The sequence below is a fragment of the Syngnathus scovelli genome, chromosome 15 (genome assembly GCF_024217435.2).
Source record: "Syngnathus scovelli strain Florida chromosome 15, RoL_Ssco_1.2, whole genome shotgun sequence".
NCBI lineage: Eukaryota > Metazoa > Chordata > Actinopteri > Syngnathiformes > Syngnathidae > Syngnathus > Syngnathus scovelli.
The window spans coordinates 3,001,855-3,022,621 of NC_090861.1; the positions used below are offsets into that span (position 1 = coordinate 3,001,855).

General features: G+C 49.5%; 5 protein-coding genes across 6 annotated transcripts; 2 read left to right on the forward strand and 3 right to left on the reverse strand.

Annotated features, from left to right (window-relative positions):
- The first annotated feature begins 1 nt into the window (after nt 1).
- cfap298 (cilia and flagella associated protein 298) lies at nt 2–2,012 on the forward strand. 2 transcript variants are annotated; one of them, XM_049742922.2, is made up of 8 exons: nt 2–132; nt 533–694; nt 790–957; nt 1,035–1,102; nt 1,174–1,332; nt 1,410–1,541; nt 1,614–1,709; nt 1,802–2,012. In XM_049742922.2, the coding sequence occupies exons 2-8, from the start codon at nt 556–558 to the stop codon at nt 1,910–1,912; spliced, it is 873 nt and encodes a 290-aa protein (XP_049598879.1). In that variant the 5' UTR covers nt 2–132; nt 533–555; the 3' UTR covers nt 1,913–2,012. The 2 variants fall into 2 exon arrangements, with proteins under 2 accessions (XP_049598879.1, XP_049598878.1); XM_049742921.1 differs by having other exon boundaries at nt 3–132; nt 537–694.
- Nucleotides 2,013–2,115: 103 nt separating this feature from the next.
- haus1 (HAUS augmin-like complex, subunit 1) lies at nt 2,116–3,816 on the reverse strand. The gene is made up of 9 exons (XM_049742907.2): nt 3,660–3,816; nt 3,412–3,586; nt 3,204–3,339; nt 2,976–3,110; nt 2,769–2,892; nt 2,595–2,660; nt 2,455–2,526; nt 2,317–2,364; nt 2,116–2,225 (listed from the first exon to the last, which is right to left on the reverse strand). The coding sequence occupies exons 1-9, from the start codon at nt 3,678–3,680 to the stop codon at nt 2,175–2,177; spliced, it is 828 nt and encodes a 275-aa protein (XP_049598864.1). The 5' UTR covers nt 3,681–3,816; the 3' UTR covers nt 2,116–2,174.
- Nucleotides 3,817–4,161: 345 nt separating this feature from the next.
- On the forward strand, nt 4,162–6,150 carry mis18a (MIS18 kinetochore protein A). The gene is made up of 5 exons (XM_049742975.2): nt 4,162–4,478; nt 4,716–4,782; nt 4,898–5,020; nt 5,155–5,257; nt 5,870–6,150. Exons 1-5 carry the CDS (start codon nt 4,235–4,237, stop codon nt 5,939–5,941), a joined length of 609 nt encoding a protein of 202 aa, XP_049598932.1. The 5' UTR covers nt 4,162–4,234; the 3' UTR covers nt 5,942–6,150.
- A 2,670-nt stretch (nt 6,151–8,820) lies between these two features.
- Nucleotides 8,821–15,243, reverse strand: hunk (hormonally up-regulated Neu-associated kinase). Its single transcript, XM_049742764.2, has 9 exons — nt 14,731–15,243; nt 12,103–12,395; nt 11,977–12,032; nt 11,779–11,914; nt 11,581–11,708; nt 11,266–11,392; nt 11,020–11,188; nt 10,782–10,944; nt 8,821–10,697 (listed from the first exon to the last, which is right to left on the reverse strand). Exons 1-9 carry the CDS (start codon nt 14,950–14,952, stop codon nt 9,937–9,939), a joined length of 2,055 nt encoding a protein of 684 aa, XP_049598721.1. The 5' UTR covers nt 14,953–15,243; the 3' UTR covers nt 8,821–9,936.
- Nucleotides 15,244–15,719: 476 nt separating this feature from the next.
- uspl1 (ubiquitin specific peptidase like 1) lies at nt 15,720–20,372 on the reverse strand. Its single transcript, XM_049742729.1, has 10 exons — nt 20,203–20,372; nt 19,872–20,035; nt 19,298–19,420; nt 18,507–19,203; nt 18,347–18,445; nt 18,144–18,273; nt 17,941–18,066; nt 17,709–17,869; nt 17,277–17,581; nt 15,720–17,192 (listed from the first exon to the last, which is right to left on the reverse strand). The coding sequence occupies exons 2-10, from the start codon at nt 20,007–20,009 to the stop codon at nt 16,146–16,148; spliced, it is 2,826 nt and encodes a 941-aa protein (XP_049598686.1). The 5' UTR covers nt 20,010–20,035; nt 20,203–20,372; the 3' UTR covers nt 15,720–16,145.
- Between the last annotated feature and the right edge of the window lie 395 nt (nt 20,373–20,767).

Below are 20,767 nucleotides of genomic sequence, written 5' to 3' on the forward strand. Positions count from 1 at the left end.
AGCCGTGTTTAACGAGAACGATGAAGAACAAACCGGAAATGAGTCGATCCAAATACGAGTTGCCGGTCACCAGTTGTAAACAAACGTGAACGTCTGAGTGTGGCTTTTTGTTCGTGTTTGGCACCGCAACAAGTGAGTTTAACTGAATTAACCAAATGTGCCACACGGGAAGAGCTAAAAAACGATTCCCATGCCCCATTCGAATTTTTATATTGTAGATGTTGAACTATTAAATGTGTCCGGTAAATACGGGTGGCTTTCTTTTACAATTGCGATATTAAGTTGGAATTTGACATACATGACGATTTAGGAACGCTTTTGGAAGTTGTTTGGCTGTCATTCTTCTGTTTTATAGTAAACTCGCAAGCCAAAGCTTTAGCTTTTGCCTTTTGCTTGTTCTGGAAGCTTCGTCCGTTGCCATGGTAACGTTGTGTTGACCGGTGGCATTTGACCCCTCACGCACTCTGTGTAGCCAACATTGTTGATTTTATGTGCGTGTGTGTGTGTACTTTATTTTTCTTTTTTTTTTGAGAAAGGGAAGACTTGTCTTCCAAGATGGTTATTCTTCACGTGAAGCGCGGGGACGAGAGCCAATTTTTATTTACCGCTGGCGTGCAAGATGCTGTCGACGTGCTCGTGCGCGACATCGTCGCCATTTACAATGGGAGGCTCAAAGTCGACAGAATATGTGCAGGTAAGACATTTAAAGAAAACTTAATTTAACTTTATATGTGTGTGTGTGCGTGCTAGATAATGGGAGGGGGGGGGGCATCCTTCTTCTGGTTTCAGAAATGGCGGAGTTAGCAGCCCACGGCATCACGTTGCCGCCCAACATGCAAGGGCTGACGGACGAGCAGCTGGTGGACCTGAAGCTGAAGGACGAGTGGGAGGACAAGTGCGTGCCCAGCGGTGGCGCCGTCTTCAAGAAGGACGACGTCGGCCGGCGCAACGGACACGGTGGGCAGACGGACAACTTCCACGGTGTTTTTATTTATTCTCTAGCTGTAATTCACTTGGTGTTTTCTTTGCGACAGCTCCCAATGAGAAAATGAAAGCCGTGCTACTTAAAACGGTGGACGAGGCAAAGGCCCTCATCTCCAAAGTAAGTCTGCACATGAATTGCAACGGCAACGATCCACGATGCTAACGCAGCCGCGCGCCGACCTTTGGAAGAAACAAGCCGAGGTCAACGTGTGCGTGACTATGGCGATGGTGAAGGAAGCCCTGGCCCAGCTGCGGGGGGCTGTCATGATTGTCTACCCCATGGGCCTACCTCCTCACGACCCCATCCGGATGGAGTTAGAGGACCGTGAAGACCTGTCAGGGACACAGGTGAGACGATTTTGGGTACACCCATTACATTTTCACCAAGGCCAAATGAGCTTAGACCCCGCCTCCTCTTCCCTCAGGCGTCGCTGCAGGTGCTGGAGGAGTCCGAGTGCCAGCTGTGGTGGGCCGCCAAGGAGTTGCAGAAGGACAAGAAGCTGCAGGACTACATTGGCAAGAACGACAAGACCAAGCTGGTGGTCAAAATCCAGAAAGTAAGACCGGCCAAGTGCACGTTTGTTGTTTTTGCTCTCATGTTCTGAAGCTGTCGTGCTGTTCCGCCGCAGAAAGGACAGGGGGCGCCAGCGAGGGAACCTCTGGTCACCGGTGAGCAGCACAAGCAGATGATGATGCACTACTACAGGCGGCAGGAGGAGCTCAAGGTGAGCTGAGTGTCTCCAAACAACCTCGGATGGACACACGTTTGCGCTTCATCAGTGTGTTGACTGTCCACGTTTGTTATTGTTGCTTTTAGAAATTAGACGAGGCAGACGACGACAGCTACATGGACTCGGAGTGGTCTGATCGGCAGGCACTCAAAAGGCAATTTCAAGGCCTGACCAACCTTAAATGGGGACCCAGGTAATGGTTTTTATCCCCCCAATGTTTCTCAATGTCTGCCCGCCCATCTCCCTCTCGACGAAAATCCCAACGACGATGTTAATAAATGGCTGAATTTCAAAGAAGCCCAGGATTTGCCTTAAGAATGCCTCCGCTAGCTTGACGCGAATGAAAAACAAGACCGAAAGCAACGTGCTCAAGCCACACAAATTGGGACACAAAGCCACGCCCATTTTTTGGCTTTATTTGTCAAATATGTACAATAACATTCCTTTAGGTCTCATTGCTTAGCATGACTTGAAGTCCACGTGCTTCTCCAGCTGGGTGTTGAGCGCCGCCTAGAAAAGGTAAAAAGGAATTCTTTTTTAGTTTTTCTTTTCCAGACAAATTTTGGTTGAAATGAGAACAGTCTTGCGGCCAAGCACTTACCAGTTCTCTTTTAGCCTCTTCAATTTTGACTAGAGCGAGAGACGGGCTCTGCAGTAGAAGAAATCATTTTGAGCAGACGAAGTTCAAGTCCAACGAAAGAACGTCGTTTAAATTCAAAAACTTGGAAGCCAAACTAACCGGGCTGAGATCCATGAAAGGCTGCAGTTCCTTCTTCAGGTCTTTGATTTGGGCTTGGAGCTCGGTCACTTCCTACTCGGGGCAAGACAACAGGAGTGAGACAAACATCTGCAAAGTTTGATGATGTCACTTGGGCTCACCGCTGAGAGTTGCACTAAAGCTTGATGGCTGAGCGACTCCTTCATGTTCCTGGCAGCCAGCCGAGCCTGACCAAATCGATAACATGAGAATTTGGTGACGCAGCATAAAGCATCATTTTCTCAAACGGGAAAAAAAATAGCGCATCTTGTTCTTTTGGAATTCGAGTTTCCCACCTCTTGGGTCTCCCGTCTGTGCTGGATTTCTTCTGTCTTGGCTTTGATGAAGTCCATGTTGAGCTGGCGCTCCTCGGTGATGGCGCTCACCACCATTTGTTCCTGATGCATTTTGCTCACGTCCCTACGGAAGGGATGGGTGGAAACTTAAAAAATAAAAGTCCTATTCTCTCAGAAGATGCGTAGGGACATGAAGAGCTTGCATACTCCTGCAGTTGCCCTCTGAGCACCAAGACAGCACTCAGCTTCTTCCTGAGGTGGAGGAGCTCCCGGTCCAACTTGGTCTCGGACTTCTCCTCCTCCAGGAGCTCGTTGCTCAGCTGGTTCAGCGCCAGCGTCAAACTGTGGAGCACAACGTCACCGCTTAGCAGGACTAGCTGATGTAGCATCCACAAGCTTGGGGATCATTCCGGCAGGCGTAACCACGATGCATACCTGGAGAATGACGTGTCTCGGACCGCCAGGACCACGGCGCTGTCCACCAGAGAAGATAAGTAGTCCGTGCAGGATTTAGGCAGGTTGGCGAGCGAGATGCCCAAATCTTCACGCAGAATGGCCTGGAGGTGAGCAGCTGGAGGAACAGGCCAAGTCAATTCAGTTGAGCTTGGTCGACTTGATTCCACTGTTGTGGCTTCTGCCTCACCTTCTGCCTGGTACTCAGCCACCTTTTCATTAAGGTCTTCGGCGAGCAGGCTGCCGTGTAGGCATCGAGCTTCACTGGATTCGGCGAGCTGGTCCAAAATGTCCACCGTCCGAGAGGTCACCTCGAACTGCGGAACCGCCTCATCGCCGAACACCGTCGCCAGCCAGCGGTTCACCTATACAAAGTTACGGCATGAGCACGCCAACCAATGCAACGAAAGGAACCTGAAGCCACACGAGGCTCTTTACCCTCTGGAGCTTTTCCGACATGGCTGAAGAAGTCAAGTATGTGCAGATGTCAACAAGAGCTCCGTGTTGCTTTTCAATTTTGCGCTCGCCGTTGACGTATAGATTTCCCCCGAAACGCTTCCGGGTTGTTGCCCAATCAGACGACAGAAACCTTTTCATACACAAATGCTGTAAGGACTTGTGTGAATTAAACACGTGATTTATAAATCAATTGTATATTAATGTATTTAAGTCAATACAATAAAGTTTATACACATTATAAAATATTAATTAACAACAAAAACAAATTGTTTCCGCCTTCCGCAACTTTACGATACAAAGATGAAATACTAGTTCAAGAGATTTACACCTCTTACTCAAAATCCGCTCTCTTAGAAAAAGACAATTTCAAAATAGGAAGGTAAAACTATTAATGATCACGTAAAATAATATTATTCCATCGGTTCTAACTACATTTAAGAATGTATGTCCCTAGGCCGCCACGTTCACCCGAGATGGAAATAAAATGGTAGTGAACTATCTCTTTTCTGGTCGCTATCCTCGCCTGCGCCGCGAAGATTCAAACGGAAACAGAAATGGCGGCGCGGGCTAAACAACCCAAGGACAGCATGAAAAGTCTCAACGATACGTTTCAAACGTTCAGCGTGGACTGTAGCGACGTCGAGGAGAAGCTGCTTCGTCTCAGTGCAACTGTGACAAAAGAGGAGGACGACGACGACGGTCCGGTGGTGTTCATCTGCGTCAAATGCAAGTTGCCCGTCGGGGATTCCTTGTCGTGGGACATCAGCCAAGATGGACAAACTCATATTCAGCTCAAGCGTAAGTACACAACTTCAACTGAAGTAAATAAATGACGTCACTGGCTCATACCAGTCCCAATGGCAGGGCAATACTTTTTCTTTTCTAACCAAAGGTTTTTATTATCTTACATGGCGCAGTTTGGTGTCCTTGTTCCCATCTACGTCCACGATTAGGGACCAAATAGAACATTCATCAGCACCACCATGAATGATTCCATCCCCATTTGACGCCATGCTTGTTTGTTTTTATTTTCAGGAGTTACCAACAACGTTCTGATCACTAAGGAGACTCGTCTGCATGAATCCAGCAAAGGTTGTCTTTGGTAAGACATGTTGGAGTTAATATAGCATATTCATGTGGCTTCCTTCCACATGCCAGAAACCGACCATGGGAAATTAGCCAAACTGAGACCTGTCAATTTTTTTCCCCTATACCAGTCTGATCGTGGATTTGTTGTGTGTGGGATGCCGGACAGTTCTCGGGATGATCTATAGGTCTACGCCCAAGAACTTGGACCACAAGAGATACACCTTCTGCTTGAACGTGGCCCGCATTGACAGGTAAGTTGCCTTGCATGCAAATTGTCACACACTGTATAAATGTGACGGTTGAAAACAGAAACAAAAAAATGTCTGCAACAGATGCAGAAAGAGGCCTCCGGTAAAAATATAACACAATTGTGTAATATTTGTAGTTACGTGCTGGGCTCGGCGAGCCAGAAGTTGTCAGCAGAGGGCCCCAAAGAGCAGCTGGTGACCCTCGAGTACAGAAGCCAGGTTGAGCAATTGCTGACTGAGGTAACAACAAAGACAAAAACAAATGTGGATTGTTCCAGCTTGACCACGCCTGAGTCGAACTTGACAAAAATGATGTCATGGCGTCGTTTGTTAATGATGACATCACTTGGGGAAATTTACCACAGAGCTTTGCCACAAAAAAAAATATAAAAATGAGGTCATCTCAACACATGGTCATCACATCCCCTCGTTTTTTATTTTAATCTTATAATAACCGTACCCCACAAAAATTGAGTCCGCAGGGTGTTTACCTTTTTTATGGCCTTTGTTTGGTGGGGAAATCAGTACTTGGATTGGCCTGTAGGGGGCGCCGTTGTCGAGCCTTCTTCCAGCAGGGAGACAAAAGGCTGAGCAGGAGAAAAACATGTTGTGCATGTGCTCAGCGTGCACATGTGGACAGGAAATGAATCGCTCATGGTTTCCATGAGGAGCTGTACCTAATGTAGTGGCCAGAGTGTTGACGAGCCACATTGTCCTTTTGTGGGAACGCAGCCTTGACATGACACCTCTTTAGCGAGCGATGGCTGAGCATGTGCGTGCCTCCCCTTTCTAAAATTGACCTTGCTGCCTTTCTTGCTGCTTCTTTTAATTTCCCACCTGACTCCCCCGCAGATGAAGCTGATGGTTGTTTCCATGGCGCGGCATGTGGAGGAGCTGCAGAGCGCTGCTCAGGACAAGGCCTGAGCGCGTGGCGAGCCTAAAAGCACGCCGACTCTCTTCCTCCTCCTCCTCCTCCTCCTCCTCCTGGAGGGCAAATGCATCCGTCAGCACATTGGACCTCCTTTGAGGTGTGTGTTTGTGCATCCACGTTTTCATCATGAGAGCTTTTGTTTTGGTTGCTTTGTTTTTGTTATTCAGTTGTTAAGCTAATAAAGTGTCTTGTTTTATATATATCTGCGGTCACCAAAGTTTTTGCCCCTTTTGTGTGTTTTATGAGTATACAACCTGCACTCCAAGCTCCTTGGATGGACGTGAGTCCTTTTTTGTGGCTGCTGTTTTGGTTAGCAACCACATGCAAATGTGTCAAAAAGCTCCGCCCCCTCCCTTTTGTTGTTGTCATTAGTGGAGAAAAACAGTGTCAAGCATTTTAAGTGATCCGGATAATCCCCGCGAGTCCGTTGCGCTTATCTGCTTGGGGCCGGATGGACTTTTGCTTTCGGGGTCTCGGCGGGCGTCGATAGGAGGACGCAGGCGGAGCCGTAGCGAGGCTCGCTAGACATTCGTCCTCCCGTCAACCTTTCCCTCGCCTGCCCATCCCGTGATGCTGGTGCCGCCCCGTCCAACCGGCGTGCCTTACCCTTGCAGCGGTCGCCGGGGCAACAGGTGCCACGCCGGCTGGCCCGTTGCCTCTTCAGGATGATGTCATTATGTGAGGTGATACCAAACATTTTGGGTGTGACCACAAAAAAAAGTTACTCCTCTCTTTTCTGTCATCCCCCTCCCCATATTTGAGAAGGTGAGGTCCTTTGCACGCATTGCACAGCTCGCTGCCTTGATTGCACCAGTTGGGGCCTGGACCAATCATCTGGGTCGTCAAGACCTCCTCGCCCCGTCCCCCCCCCCAAATGAATAATACAGGCAGAGACAGCATCTCCTCTCCGCTTCCTATGTTGCCATGGAGGCTATGAAGCCTCCGTCAGCCAATCGCGTCGCCTCCTGCCTGCTCCTGCCGACCAATGGCGGCTCCAGCTGTTGCCACAGACACCGGCACCTGATTGGCTCTCAGCATCTCTTTCATGACTTTTCATGGGGTAGCAGGGGAAAAAAAACATCTCAAGGGGTTTGGCACCTGTTTGACAAGTAGTCAAATAAAATCCATTAAATTTCGACTGCACACGAAGAATTGAAAAGGTGATGGTGGCACTTTTAGTGCCATTCAAGTTAACAACATGCTGTGTGCGGGAAAAAAAACAACAACAGGAGCAGCCACACCCAAAAGCTGGAAGAAGCGCGACATTGCTTGACAGGGATGCTTTTCACGAAGCAAATAAAAACAGATGGTTTCATCAAAATGAATACAACGGTTTATTGCATTTCTATTTAACAATAACCGACACTATGTATTTTTTTATTGATTTTATAATTTTATGTCTGTAATTCAACTGGTTTGGTTTGTTTTACAATAAAGTTCAATAGCTGAGAGGCATCAAATACAAATATTAGTCGTGCAATCTAAGTCAAAGCTTTTTGAAAACATCTGTCGGCTTTGTTTTTGTTTTTGTTGAAAAGAAGAAAGTGTCCATCCCCTGATAAGCCCAAATACGCTTTACACTAATCACCATCTCATAGTGCGTATGTGCATGCGTGTGTGCACGCATTAATTGCAAATAAGCTTAACTTCTTTCCGACCGCTCCAAGGCGTCATTTGCAAACATCGGCTTGTTTGTCCAACCGAGCCCGCCTTTGTGCTTACCTGTGTGTGTCTGCGTTTGAGTCTGTCTTTGTTTGTACGCGTGTGTATAAATATATGCGTGTATCTGCATCTCTGTGTGTGGATAAAATAATTTGGGATCATATGTAGGTAGAGCTACATTATGTTTATCATTGATTGTATCTATGCGTCAGTGTTTTTACGTGTGTCAATCCGATCTTTGGTTCAGCAGTGATCTAAAGTATAAAACAAAAATAACCTATTAACCTAAATTATGAAATGAATAATATAAGACAATAGATTTAAATGATAAAAATTAATAAAATACTTGTTTAAAAATTAGCATAAAATGAAAGAGTAAGAAGGAGGCTGAGCTGTTCACAAAAGATTACACTTAGTTGAAGTTGAAAGAATAAATTTAGCCGTCTCTCAAAGCGTTGCGATTTTCTCCTTGTCAAGTCAAAGTGCTGCGCTTTTCAAAGAACTACAAAAATGGCGGCAAAACTACGGGACACCGAAAGGACAAAACGTCACACTGAAACTCGCAGGTGAAACCGATGGAAAGTAATAATTAGCAGCAAACAGGAAGACGCCTCGTCGTCGTCAAGTTGAAAACTTCTCCTAAGAGCGGACAAACAGCCGGTAAGACACCCGACTTCTTTCACGGTCTCCCATTAATCGTTTGGGTTTTGCATAATGCTAACTGCTAGCTTAGCTGCGGGCTGGTTGCCTAGCGACGCGTTATCTTCGCCGTTTGCGCGTCTTGTCACTCAACACTTGAAGAGTCAGCACATGGCTTTATATCTTATCTCATTTTTAACCGCTGAATCCAAACTTTTTTTCTCTCTTTGTTGCCACTTCCACCCAAACAAAAGCCCTCCCCAGCCGGAGCCTGTCGCGCTTTATCCGCTTAAAAACAAACCGACTGTTTGTGCCATGTGTTGACTGGTGGGTGACATCCCACGCCCCGTGACCCCCCCCCCCCTCCCCCACCCCCCCCTTGTGTCTGGTTTGGCCCGTGTTGAGCCAAAGAGGTTTACGGGGAACACAGCTGAATGGATTAATGTCTACAGTTTGTGTTTATGACACCAAATCCAAGAGGGGGACTTCGGGGGGGGGGGTTGTGAAATAGGGGTGACCCCCCGGAGAGCCCCTTGTTTTGCAAAGGAAAGATGCCACGATTGCAATTGAATAGAAATATTTGAAACAACTTTATACAGCATAAAAATCTCTTGACAAACCAACAAAAGTTACAAAATCTTACAAAAGTCTTCGCCCAAGTCGGCATCGACTTGGACAAGAACACAATTTGAAAATTAAAAAAAGTACAAAGACTGCCGACAGACTGACAAGATTGCATGCAATGTTTTTTTTGGGTGCTTAACAGTGCTGAGCCCCCCCAAAAAACTTATTTACAGGTTTTTCCCCATCTTGGCAAATACTGGTTTTTGGTCATCGCCGTAAACGCTTCAGACTATTGCACACAAAAAGGACTTTTGACAATATTTTAGTTTGCCCATTTAAATTGCCAACACGATTTCCGTTTGGCTACAAACTTCAAATTGCGTAACAGTTTGTAAATTCATGTGGAAAACGACGGACGTAAACTAGTACAAAAAGCCGGGACGGAATCGCCGTCTCCATAAAAACGAATAAAACTTGGCACCTACGGAGCTCGTCTAGGGGAGCGTGAGGTCAGCGGTGTTCGGTTTTGCGCTTCACCGTTTTGGTTTTCCCGTCAATGACGTCACGAAAACAAGTAGCGGACGTCAAATCAAGCAGGGACGGGCGGGGGAAGAGGCGGGTTAGCTGGTGCGAATGGGTCGGTGGCGGCTCACGTTGTAAGCACGTCATTTATTGGCTGGATACATGTGTGGAGGTAGAGTCGTCCCAAGTGCCCCCCCACCCCCCCACCCCCCCCGGTCGAAATTCCGATTTAGCTACTGGAAGACGAGCAGCGTAATGTTAATTCAAATAAAAAGAGACGCTGTTTTCGATACCCCAAAAAAGTGACGGATAATGTTGAAGACTGATAAATCCAGATTTCCTTAAAAGTGCATAAAGTGAATGGCCATTTTCTGTTATTCGACTTCCTGATCATAAAAGAAGGCGTTATTAAAAACCTTGACGAATCTGGATAGGATGCGGTTCTCGGTTTTAAGACTCGTGTTGCGTTTGTGTTGCTGCTCCGTTGGGTTCGGACTGAAGAGAGTCAAACTCGGAAGTCATTGCTAAGGGAGCCATATGTCACATTTGAGTTCCATTTTTAAGTCTGTTATTTATAGTTCACAGTTGGTTGTCCAGGGTCTCAGCAAAGGGTCTTGAGCGCTCCCGAGGCGCAGAGTAGAGTCTGCATGGGGTAGGGCGGTGGCGACACCACCTCCTCCACCACTTGCTCGGGCCGGAAGCTGAAGGGTTGCAGCTGGGTCTTCTTTTTGAAACCCAGGCCCGCGCCCACGCAGGGGATCTTGGCGCGCTGCGTGGGGCTGTCGGTCTCGCTGCCGCTTCCGCTCGGGTTGGACGGCGGGTTGAGCGGGCTGAAGGCCGACTTGGGCGGGCTGAAGGCCGAGCCCGGAGGGCTTCCCATCGCGCTGGGCGGGCTTCCGCTGGCGTCGGACAAGAAGCCGCCGCCGCCCCAGTCGGCGGAGACGCTCTTTTTGGGCTGGGGGTGGACGATGAGCACGGGCGGACTGGGGACGGTGGCCTTCTTCAGGTAGGATGAGTCAGGCTGGAAGGCTGAGACGTGGCGGGGCGGTGACAGGGTGCCGTTGGTCAGCTTGTACCAGGGCGAGGCGGGGGCGTCGTCCAGGGCCTCAGCCTTGGAGAGCGAGCCGAACGAGTGCATGCCGATGGGCGAGGGCGCGGGCGGGGCCGGCACGCCGTGCTCGGGGCTGGCTCCGCCGCCGCCGTTATTGACGGGCGGCATGGTGGCCAGGCGGCGGCGCTGTTGCGGCGTGGTCGACGAGAACAGGGGCTGGATCTCCAGGTACTCCATGGATGAGGACGCCACCGTGCCCGGCGGCGCCAGCGGCGAATTACGATGCCCACCGGTCAGAGCACGTAACAGACCTGCACGGCGACATTAACACTTAGCTCCGAGCGTGGGAAGGAAAGAAAAAGTACAAAGAACATGCGCTGAGATGAGACCCTCACCGGTGCGGTGCTTCTTCTCCTTGCTGGGTCCTTTGCTCACGGCCAAGTAGACGGGCGCCTGCTTGGGCGGGATGGTCAGTTTGTCCACGTGCTTGCGCCACTGAGTCTGGAAGTACTCGTTCTTGGGCTTGTCGCCCTTCTTCTTCTCCTGGAACTGCATCTCCTGTGGATGGACACAATATATTCCTTCAAATTGTCTCAAAGGTCACAGCTGAGAATGCTTCTCCAGCTGACCTACCCGGTACTCTTTGGAGAGCCTCTTCATCTTCTTGTTGAGCAGGAAGTAGACAGCCAGGGTGTGGCAGGCGCGGTTGGTGAGCACGGCGCTGAGCACCTCGCTGTGCTTGTAGGCCATCTTCTCCGTCATGTGCAGGAGCACCGTGTGGTTGATCTCCTCAATGTGGATCCTTTATCAAAGAGTTGACGCTCAGAAAGAAGCACTGGAGAAAAACACAAGATGGGGGCGGCTCCTTCTTCTCAGTACCTGTTGAGGTAGGGCGCCCCCGTGTTTCTGTTAGCCAGCTGCAGCCACGAGTCGGCCATCACTTGGTGGATGTTGGGACGCTTGTTGGGGTCGGGCTCCAGGAGCTTCTTCAGCAGGCAGATGGCGGCTGGGAACACAACGGCAAATCATCATTTATTTAGACTCCTGCCATGAAACAGAAAAGGATGGACAGATAACCCGGCGACGCAAAACGTCTTACGGGTCAAGCCATCCTTACCCTTGTGGGTGTTGCGCAAGAGCGAGCGCACGTAAGCTTTTATTAATTACGCAAGCGGCTTAAGCCCCAAGGGTTACCTGTGGAGAGTGAGGGAGGCAGAGGGTTCATCTCCTTGTCCACCATCTTCTGGTGCAGGGCGCGTAGGCTGAAGGGCTCCACGGTGAACGGTAGCGTGCCCGTTAGCATGGCGTACATGTTGACGCCGCTGCGGGTCACCGCAAAAAACGTTAGCTTAAACGCTCTCGTTTAAATGGAGACCGAGTCGTGAAACTCACATGGACCAGACGTCCACTTTGGGTCCGTACTTCTTCCTGGAGAGCAGTTCCGGGGCAGCGTAGGCGGGGCTTCCGCACTGGGTGCTGAAGGGGTCCGAATAGCCCAGGATGCCGGCGCAGTTGCTTAGCCCGAAATCTGAAAAGGGTCGGTCGTTATTTCTCAGCTTTCCGAAAGCAAACGTGATTTCCTTTTTTTACCGATGAGCTTGATGTTGTCCTGCTCGTCCAGTAGAAGGTTTTCTATCTTCAGGTCTCTGCGAAACAAGAGTCACATTGACGTAAATAGCAATTCCAAGGTGAGAGGTGAGAATTCCAAAGCCTCACCTGTGCACCACGCCGGCCCTGTGCAAGTGCTCGACGGCCAGCACCAACTGGCGTATGTACTTCTGCGTGCGGCGCTCGTCCAGCCGCTTCTTGTCGTAGATGCGGTTCATGAGGTTCCCGCCGGGGCAGAGCTCCATCACCAAGTAGTAACTGTTCTCCGTCTCCAGGATGTCCAGCAGCTGCGTGATGTTGGGGTGGCGGATCATTTGCTGGATGTGGCCCTCGCGACGAAGGTTCTTGGTCACGTACGAGTCCTTCTTGGCTTTGCGCTTGTCGATCACCTTCACCGCCACCTGTCGGACGCCACGAGACGTATTAGGCGCGCTTGTTTCGTTGGCATTTTTTCAATCTCGCCGTGGAATTCGCACTTGTGGCTTGCGGAACAGCTGATGAGAACGTTGCTTTGGGTTTCTTTGCAGCTGGCACTGAAAGTGACCGAGGAGGGGGCGGGGGGGGTCAACACGCGTTTCAGTACAGAACGTCCCGGAGGACGACGTCGCAAACCGTCGTTAACATTCCCCCCGCCGTCGTTCCTCCTCGTCTAGACGCGGGTTCAAGAACACGACTTGGGTCCCGACCGCTCGCAAATCATCTTCGTTAATGACGTCGGCGAGCGGACGCGCCGCCCTTCGGCTGTTTGTCCTTTCTGTCTTTGCAGGCACGCTCACCTCCAAATGGAATTTGAGTAGCGCGGTTCTTGGCGTTCTTCCACTTCCGTTTGATTGCCGAAAATCGTTGAAAAGCACCTCGAACGATTTGGGGGATTGTTCCTTTTTTATTCCCCTTTATCAATTGTGCCTGCTGTGGATTTTTTTTAATCTGGACTATTTCCAGTTGCTAGATTTATTTTAGTCGAGCCAAGAGGTGGTTGTGATAAATCAGTGGTGACAGGTGATCCCACCAAATCATGAAGCGTCAATTTCACCCACATGTCGTGGATTTATTTATTTATTTTCATTTGATGGATTATATTCCTAGTTGTGTTCATTTGTAAATTGCAAGGTGGTGCGTATTAAAATAGCAATGCGTTGAATGGGTAGCAGGGGGCTTATTTTCAGTGTGGGTGGGGGGGGGGGGAGCGAGCGGGGGGTTCCCAGCCTGCCGGCTAGGGGGCTTTTGAGGGGTGGGGTTCACTTGTTTACTGGGCTCCCCTCAGACAGAAAAAAAAGGGTGGGGGTGGGAGCAAAACACGAAAGTGGGTTACACGACAGACCTCCAAAACGTGAACCTCGCCTCACTTTTTTCCGCGCGTGGTGTTAAATGTGCACTTTCCAGGGATGCTACCAGCGATAATAAACCCTCCGCCCCGCCCGCCAGCTCGCGCCCTCCCCTCCCGGCTTGTCTCGCCTCGCCATTGCATCCGTTTGCATCATCCGAGACAAAGAGAGCAGCAAGCTCCACGAGGTGAGCGAGCGGCTCCTCGACAACGCGCTCCCCTGACGTTGATGGATTGCGTCGCCGCGCACAATAGAGGAAGACAAGAAATGCCGTAATAATCACACTGAAATAGGAATTTTGCAAGATGACTTGTCCTGAAAATAGTATCATTTACATTTGCGGGAGAAAAATAAATGAATGACTAAACACATAAATAAAAATAATAATCTAAATAAATAACTAAAAATAAATAATGACAAATAAATTATTCAAAACCCATTTTTATAAATTTGTTGAGGTGTTAAAAAAGACATTTTAATATAGGGAACACAATTTATAATACATTTTTAATTCAATTTTAATTTTTTTATTTTTAACTTTTTTTCTACCAAAATATTGGCATAATACCACTTTATGTCAATATGACAAATCTAGAATGTAAAGATTTTTTATTAGATTCTTCTGAGATTTCAATTTTCCTCTCAAAAAGGACATTTTATCTCTTTGTGAAAAAAATAAAAACACCAACTTGTGGCATTCCTAAATTCTAATGATTTGAACAATAATATAATCAAGTAATTGCCCATAAATCAGTTTAAGTGTTGAGGCCACCGACAAAGGCAAGTGAAGGACTGTCCTCCACGCCTGTTGACGTGTCCACGCGTCCCAGACAAAGGAAAGTCAACGAGTGGCCTTCAGCAGAATCTTGATCAGGTCCATTAATCACACATACACGCACGATCACACCGCCCCGCCCCTCCCCTCCCGTTTGCCATGCGACGCACGCGCACACAAAGGAGCGAGAAGAAAGACGCAATGTTGTCAAAACAACAAACGTCAGCGGTCGTGAGGTCATCAACCGGTATACGACTAACACGTCACCTGGGGATTTTGGGAATAGAATAATGTCATCTAGCAAAATATGAGTTATGCTTATATATGAGTTCAATTACAATTTTGAAAATTGGCTGTTCTTTTTTAGGGTGGACAAAAAGTGATGTCATAAAGTCCGATTTCATTTAATCTCCCCACAATGAAATTCGTTTAAAAATTCGGCTTGTTTTTTTTTCAAGAAAAAAAGTTTCCCCAAAATTTCCAGCTCAATACCATAAGATTGAAGTAAAGGAAGAAATCGAAACTTTTTGGCGAGAGAATTTGGTCATAATGATATTAGTCATCTTTTTTTCTTTTAATCTTAATATTTCGAATTAAATTCTATCAGGTGTCGGTGCGGTCGAAATAGGAGGTTACCTTTTCCCCGGTGAGCGCGTGCAGCCCCTCTCTGACTTTAGCGAAGGAACCCTCGCCAAGCTTCCTGCCGATCAGGTAGTTGCCCACCCGCTTGGTGTGGTAGAACTTCTTGAGGATGTCAGCGGCGGGGCTGCTGCACAGCGTGGCCGCCGCTGCCGGCAGCAGGTCGCCCTCGTCAGGCTCGCCCTCCGGCGGCAGCACCTCACACTCGGCCACCGGCATGACTGTGTGCCGCTCGCTCGTCCCCGGCTACTTCCTGGGCTCCTCGTAAGGCAATTAGACGGTTCCCGAATGTGGCGTGTTGTTACAAGTGAATGCCACCTGTTCCATCCATAGGCATCCTACCAGCACATGAAGGCGTCGATCCGCAAAAAAAACAACCTGCCTCGCTCAGTATAATCTTAAAGGATTAATTCCTGAGCTAAAAAGTGGATAAATCAAAACGGCCTTTGTCTTTGTGCTTGTGAGCGTGGTGGACGCTGGACAGCTCACGCTTGTTTGCGTTTGCCACTTTAAAGAACAAATGACTTTCCCGGTTCGGGTGAAGGAGGAGAGGGCGTTCCGACAGTGGGCGGGGCTTGCCTTTGCCAGCTAATCGGCGTCGATGTAGGAGAGTGTTGAGGAACAGAGCCAATCAGCGCTGACGTAGGCGTGGCTTTTGGGAGTAATACAAAAACACACCCTGGTAAACAAAAAAAAAAAACACGTTGCAAGTCAATCGAAAATACCCACGCAATTCAGTTACTACACTAACATTTGGGTAATATTGAAATGTTTTCACAGAAAGAAAATTAGTTGAATTTCCAGTTTTATTTTGAGGTGGTGGTTGCATGTGTGTGTGTGTGGGGGGGGTCTTAATTGATAACAGAATATTAGTTTTGTTTTTGAAAATAACAATGATACCTCTTAACCAACAGGTGGAACAGCTGCCTCCAAAGAAAAGCGACGTGCTGCCAACACTGCTCTGATTGAGGTGAGTTGTAGACATATTGCAGAGTGTAAACATTACTGTACTTTATTCAGCAAAATTACATCAGGATTGAGCTGCTTTTATAGACATGAATTCACTATTTCATAATTTCCTCACCTATGATAGAAATACTCATGAAGTGCTTCACAAAATAAATTAACATTTAATACACTAACCAGCCACAAGCCATTTTGGCAGAACAGGAATAAATTGTCAAATCCTAGAGCGACACACATGGATGAATATTTGTTATCCTCTACAAATAATGACTAATACCCGTGGCTTACTGAGAGTCGTTACATCACCATAAATCTGCCTTATACTGCCCCCAAGTGGTCTTACAAAGCAGCACAATGTATAGCAAACAGGTACCCTAAATAATTGTATTCTTTAGTTTCTATGAACTAGAAAGGGTCCAGAGCATTTTAAGGTCAGGTGTGTGTTGCTATGAGAGTAAAAGTTCCAGTTCTCTGAGGGTCTCGTCCTCCATCGCTTGCTGAGCCTCCGTTGCCACCGGCGTCATGGACAGCAGCTCGTCCAGGAAATTTTCAGTTTGCATCGGCGGCTGTGGGGTATTGGGAGTCCCATCTTGGCAGCAGGCCAGCACGTCCAGAAAGCCCGAACTGTCAGGCGAGGGGAGCGGCAGGTCGGCCGGTAAGACGGCGGTGCGCGTGCCGGACGAGCTGATGCTGAAAGGCGCCGCGCTGTCGGGCGCGCGCGCCAGCAGCTGATTGAGCTTGGCCAGTTTCTTCTTCTTGGCCTTCAGCTTCTTCAGCAGCTTGTACCGCAGCGCTTCCGTGTCGCTAAGGATGGCGGGCGGATGAGGGGTCAGAGACCCCGTCTGGCTTTGACTATGCCAAGTTTTCTTTGGAGACGATGGCGGCGGGGATCGGACGGCGGCACCGAAAGCTCCAAACGTTTCGGCGGCCTTCAGGGGATGCCCGTCGCTGTCCTCTGTACGTAGCGGCTGAGGTTTGGGAGCGGGCGGCCTCCTGGCGGGAGTGGGTGTGGAATGACAGGGAAGGGATTTCACACGAGGGACAGGTGGAGGAAGGGGCTTGCTGGTGCTTGGCCTCTGATTGGCAAGATGTTGGCTGATCAGGAAGGACCAGCGGGAGTTGTAGTTCAAAGGTGGCGACTGTGGTCCAGTGGAGGATTCGGGCGACGCCCTCTGGACAATTTGTTGCGGCGGGTCGGAGGATTCAGCGGGTGCAGGGCTGGCTTGTATCAGCGTGCCATTTTGAGCTGGGCAGCTATCTCCATCGTTGGCTTCCTGTGGTGGCGCCGTGTTGGCCTTAGCGTTCTTTTTGTCGCGTTTAGGTTTGACTTTGGAGATCCTGCTGCTTCTCCTCGGAGCTTCTTTCAAAGCGGGGTTATAATCGGGATCTTTGTCTGTGGGGTCGCTGGACTGGATCAATTGCGGAGGGTCTTCGGAGCTATCCGGCGTGCAGTCCAGAAGTGCTTGGTGATCCGTCAATGTGTCGGCTCCGACCTGCAAGCGGAAATGTTGTGAGTCGATTGGAGGACCGCGAGTTCTCACATGCTCTGGCTCAGAATAAGAACTTTTCCAACCCACCTCTGTCAGGGTGAGCGTGACGAGGTCATCGTGGGACAGCCCGTTGAAGGCGCTTAGCAGCGTGGCGGAGCCGATGGACACGTCGCCGCAATCTCCCACCATCGAGGCGTTCTCCTCTCGGTCCAGAACTACGCTTTGGGAAGGCGGGGAATCCGGCCGCGTACTGGACGGCGAGCACGCTTCCGAGCCGGCAGAATCCTCCTCCGCTTCCCAAAAGAGAATGTGCATTTCTTGAGCGGGAACGGGCAGCTTGGCATGGAGCGCGCTCTGCGGGTGCTTCAAGTCATCAAACTCGAGCCAGGAGCCTGAAGAACAAGACAAAGAAGGAGCTAAGTTCAAACGAGAGCAAGCGCAACTTTAGATACAAGGAGGGCGACTCCAAGAGGACACAAAAAAAAAACTTGTCGTACAGAAATGGGCTTGTCTGCTTACCGTCGGGTGTGCGCGTCCAGGCCACAAAATGCTCGACCCGGTGATCATACTGGATGAGCGCCGTGACGGTGTGCGTGCGGCCCTCCAGGTTAAAGGTGAACGCGTCTATGTCGCTGTGCGGCACGCCCTCCACAAAGTGCAGCGCCAACACTGCAGCCACCCTGCAGCAGCGCCACATAACGGGTCAGCAAAAAAATTAAATAATTTGATTGGCACCGATTTAAGCACTTACCGTTCCAGCTTCATGCTCCTGCGCTGATGGCGGGCGCCGCAGGCGTTGCACGGCCCCAAGTGGGTGGCACGCAACGGGTGCCAATCCGGCACCAAGTCGGTGAATGTGGTGAGCGTTTTGGTGACTCTAAAACGAGTGAAATGCTGTTGAATATTCATTTTTTCAATCTGACATGAACAACATGAAGATGAACCTCAACTGACCTTTCCCGAGTAACCGTCTTGCACTCTGTGCACTCAAACTCCCAGCGAAAGGTGGTCCGAAAGAGAGGCTCCGCCCACGAGTCGGCCGCCAGCAGGAGGGGCAGAGCGAACACGGGACTTTCCTCCTGGCCTGTTCAAAACAACAGGTGAGGCTGTAGTGACATTTCCTTACGGCGAAGCTCCAAAACGAAGGCGGCACTTACCGAGTTGGCAGTGCAGCCGCGGCTGCAACAACTCGAAGACAGCCGCCCTGAGGCTCTGCAGACGCTCGTCGGTGCGGCACCGCACTCTCACTTCACCATCTACGCGCAGAGAGAGATGTGAGTCGAGTCAGCTGACGCATCTTCTGGTGCCATCACTCACCGCTTTCTGCTTGGAGGGCGCGGCACACGCTGTCATAGCCGTTCATGAGGCGCCAGATGGCGGCACGCTGAGGCTCGTGCTGGGCTTTGCGCCTCCTCAGGCTCTGGCAGTTGACCAGTACCACAAGCAGGACGTCCAGCCAGCACAGGTTGTGAGCATTCTTCCAGAAGAGATGCCCCGGCGTGCCGCTTTGAGCCGTCCCCGCCGCACTGACAAGTTCGTCGACGGATTCTTCGCCAGTTTCCGCCGTTATGTCGACACATCCTCCTGGAGAGCTGACGGCTTCCTCGCGGGCGTCGACAGGTTCCACCAGAGAGGCAATTGATTCTTTTGGAGCGTCACCCGGTCCCTCGGGAGCCCGGTCGGACGATTCCAAGTCGCCATTGTCCTCGTCTCTCGGTGGCGTCAAGTTCAACGAAGAAGAAGGTTCTTCCTCTGGCGGCCGGCATTCACGTCCAGAGGCGGGCGCCTGATAAGGAAGGCAGTCTTGGGGCAGATGAGAAAGCTCGCTACAGTGGCCATTTTGAAGCGAGCTTCGTGCATATGATTGGCGGGAACGCAGACGCTTGGCTTTGACTTCCTCGCAGTCGTCTTTGTTTGACAAAGTCTTTCTCTTCCTGTTGCCGGCTGCCGTCTCCGACGGGATTAAACTCGCCAAAACATCCTCCAGAGGACGGCCGACCAGAGGAAAGAGGCACTGTGGAGAGGAGCCCAAACAGGATTAGCAGCTAACATTGGCAGACGTGGCGTAATTGTGCGAACAAACGTTGACAGAGCGGCCGGCGGCTGACCTGAGGCTCAACGCACAGCGTGACCGATTCGTGCAGGTTGAGGCGGTACAGGCGCAGGGACGAGCGCCGACCTTTGGAAGCGCACCACGGGCATTGGTCCAGAGACGCTGCTCTCTCCTGGACCTTACAAAAAATGCATTTCAGGAATTACCGACAGATGCAAAGGTATTCCAAGCCTTCTCTTTCTGAAAATGCAACAGCTCGAATCTTTTTAAGAGGTCTCATTCATAAAATATGAGCATCAAGACACAATATGGGTCGTTATTCATAAGACCTTTGAGTGGTACCTTTTTGGAAATTCTAGAATAATCATAATCTTAGGAAAATAGTTATGCTTTATTACACACTTTTCATATTTCGCTAAAATTGAACCTTTCGCCTTTTACCAAAGATTTCCATATTGTCTTTTTGATCTGTCTTCTTTAAACGTGTTTAATAAACCACGTCAAAGTCCAAGATTTCTCAGACTTTAATTGAGAATGGCACTGTTGATCACAGTGGCGGTCAACCACAATTCAGCTTTGCGCAGGTGACAAGCAAGTTGAGAGGAGAGCAACCAAGGGCTCACACTGACTTTTCCCAAATACCCCACCGGTGGGGAGGCAAGAGCCCCCGAACCGGCGTCTTCACCAGGCATTGCTACAGCGCCGCTCCTCCCGAGGTCCGCCGCTGCTGCTGATGCTGCCCGCTGCCATTCCAGCAGTATCACCATGACAACCTGGCTCACCTCCCAGGTAACTAGAGGACAGTAAAATGTTATTAACCAAAATATATCGCATTTTTGTCTAAATAAGACAAAGAGGGCGTGCTGCACCTGCCGGTTAGCATGCTAGCACGCTAGCACGCACGCGGCAGTACGAGTCGTAGCCTAGTAATAAACAAAAGCGACTTCAAATAATACATACCGTTCTCGCGTTTGAATTAAAAGTCGCCAAGTTCATCCTCAAAGTAATGAAAATAAGCCGGCGTGTGGAAAAAAGTGCCGAAAGCAGCCTTGACCGATTAAGTCGTGCTGGGAACGTCGTGCTTCCTGCCGCGTGTGCTGCACTATTTATATTCCCTGTCAAACCACGATCAACGACGGTTGGTTCCACATTGATGACTTTGATGTCGCTCCAAAACGAGCATAGAAGATTGTCATGGCAGCAGGGATCTCAAACTTGCGTTCATTTTCAGGCTGCAGTAAATAACTAAATACCAAACTTGATTTTTTTTATTATTATTATTTTGTTCTGTGTGCAAGGCTTTCAGGAAGTTTTCCCAAAGTGACACCAAACGGAAGGAAACGTTAACCTGCCTCCCAGTCCCAGCGACATATTTTGCTGTGAAGAAAGAACTCGATGACAACGACCAATTTCAAGAAAAACAGGAGACGGAATGTTTTTTGTCGAGCACAGGGGAGATGCATCACGGAATCAGACAACGCCCCCATCGCCTATCCCAGATGAGACCCTTTTTTTCCTTCATCAT

Excerpts from the sequence above, each read along its gene's own strand:
- cfap298 (XM_049742922.2), top strand. The coding sequence starts at position 556 with ATGGTTATTCTTCACGTGAAGCGCGGGGACGAGAGCCAATTTTTATTT. Across the intron at positions 958-1,034 it reads CGGCCGGCGCAACGGACACG|CTCCCAATGAGAAAATGAAA; the intron begins GTGGGCAGACGG and ends TCTTTGCGACAG. Across the intron at positions 1,542-1,613 it reads TGGTGGTCAAAATCCAGAAA|AAAGGACAGGGGGCGCCAGC; the intron begins GTAAGACCGGCC and ends GTTCCGCCGCAG.
- haus1 (XM_049742907.2), bottom strand. The coding sequence starts at position 3,680 with ATGTCGGAAAAGCTCCAGAGG. Across the intron at positions 2,661-2,768 it reads ACAGACGGGAGACCCAAGAG|GCTCGGCTGGCTGCCAGGAA; the intron begins GTGGGAAACTCG and ends CGATTTGGTCAG. Across the intron at positions 2,365-2,454 it reads CTTTCATGGATCTCAGCCCG|AGCCCGTCTCTCGCTCTAGT; the intron begins GTTAGTTTGGCT and ends CTTCTACTGCAG.
- mis18a (XM_049742975.2), top strand. The coding sequence starts at position 4,235 with ATGGCGGCGCGGGCTAAACAACCCAAGGACAGCATGAAAAGTCTCAAC. Across the intron at positions 4,783-4,897 it reads TCCAGCAAAGGTTGTCTTTG|TCTGATCGTGGATTTGTTGT; the intron begins GTAAGACATGTT and ends CCCCTATACCAG. Across the intron at positions 5,021-5,154 it reads AACGTGGCCCGCATTGACAG|TTACGTGCTGGGCTCGGCGA; the intron begins GTAAGTTGCCTT and ends TAATATTTGTAG.
- hunk (XM_049742764.2), bottom strand. The coding sequence starts at position 14,952 with ATGCCGGTGGCCGAGTGTGAGGTGCTGCCGCCGGAGGGCGAGCCTGAC. Across the intron at positions 12,396-14,730 it reads ACGCGCTCACCGGGGAAAAG|GTGGCGGTGAAGGTGATCGA; the intron begins GTAACCTCCTAT and ends GGCGTCCGACAG. Across the intron at positions 10,945-11,019 it reads GGCTCTCCAAAGAGTACCGG|GAGATGCAGTTCCAGGAGAA; the intron begins GTAGGTCAGCTG and ends GTCCATCCACAG.
- uspl1 (XM_049742729.1), bottom strand. The coding sequence starts at position 20,009 with ATGGTGATACTGCTGGAATGGCAGCGGGCAGCATCAGCAGCAGCGGCG. Across the intron at positions 19,421-19,871 it reads CGGTGGGGTATTTGGGAAAA|GTCCAGGAGAGAGCAGCGTC; the intron begins GTCAGTGTGAGC and ends ATTTTTTGTAAG. Across the intron at positions 17,870-17,940 it reads AGGAGCATGAAGCTGGAACG|GGTGGCTGCAGTGTTGGCGC; the intron begins GTAAGTGCTTAA and ends GCGCTGCTGCAG.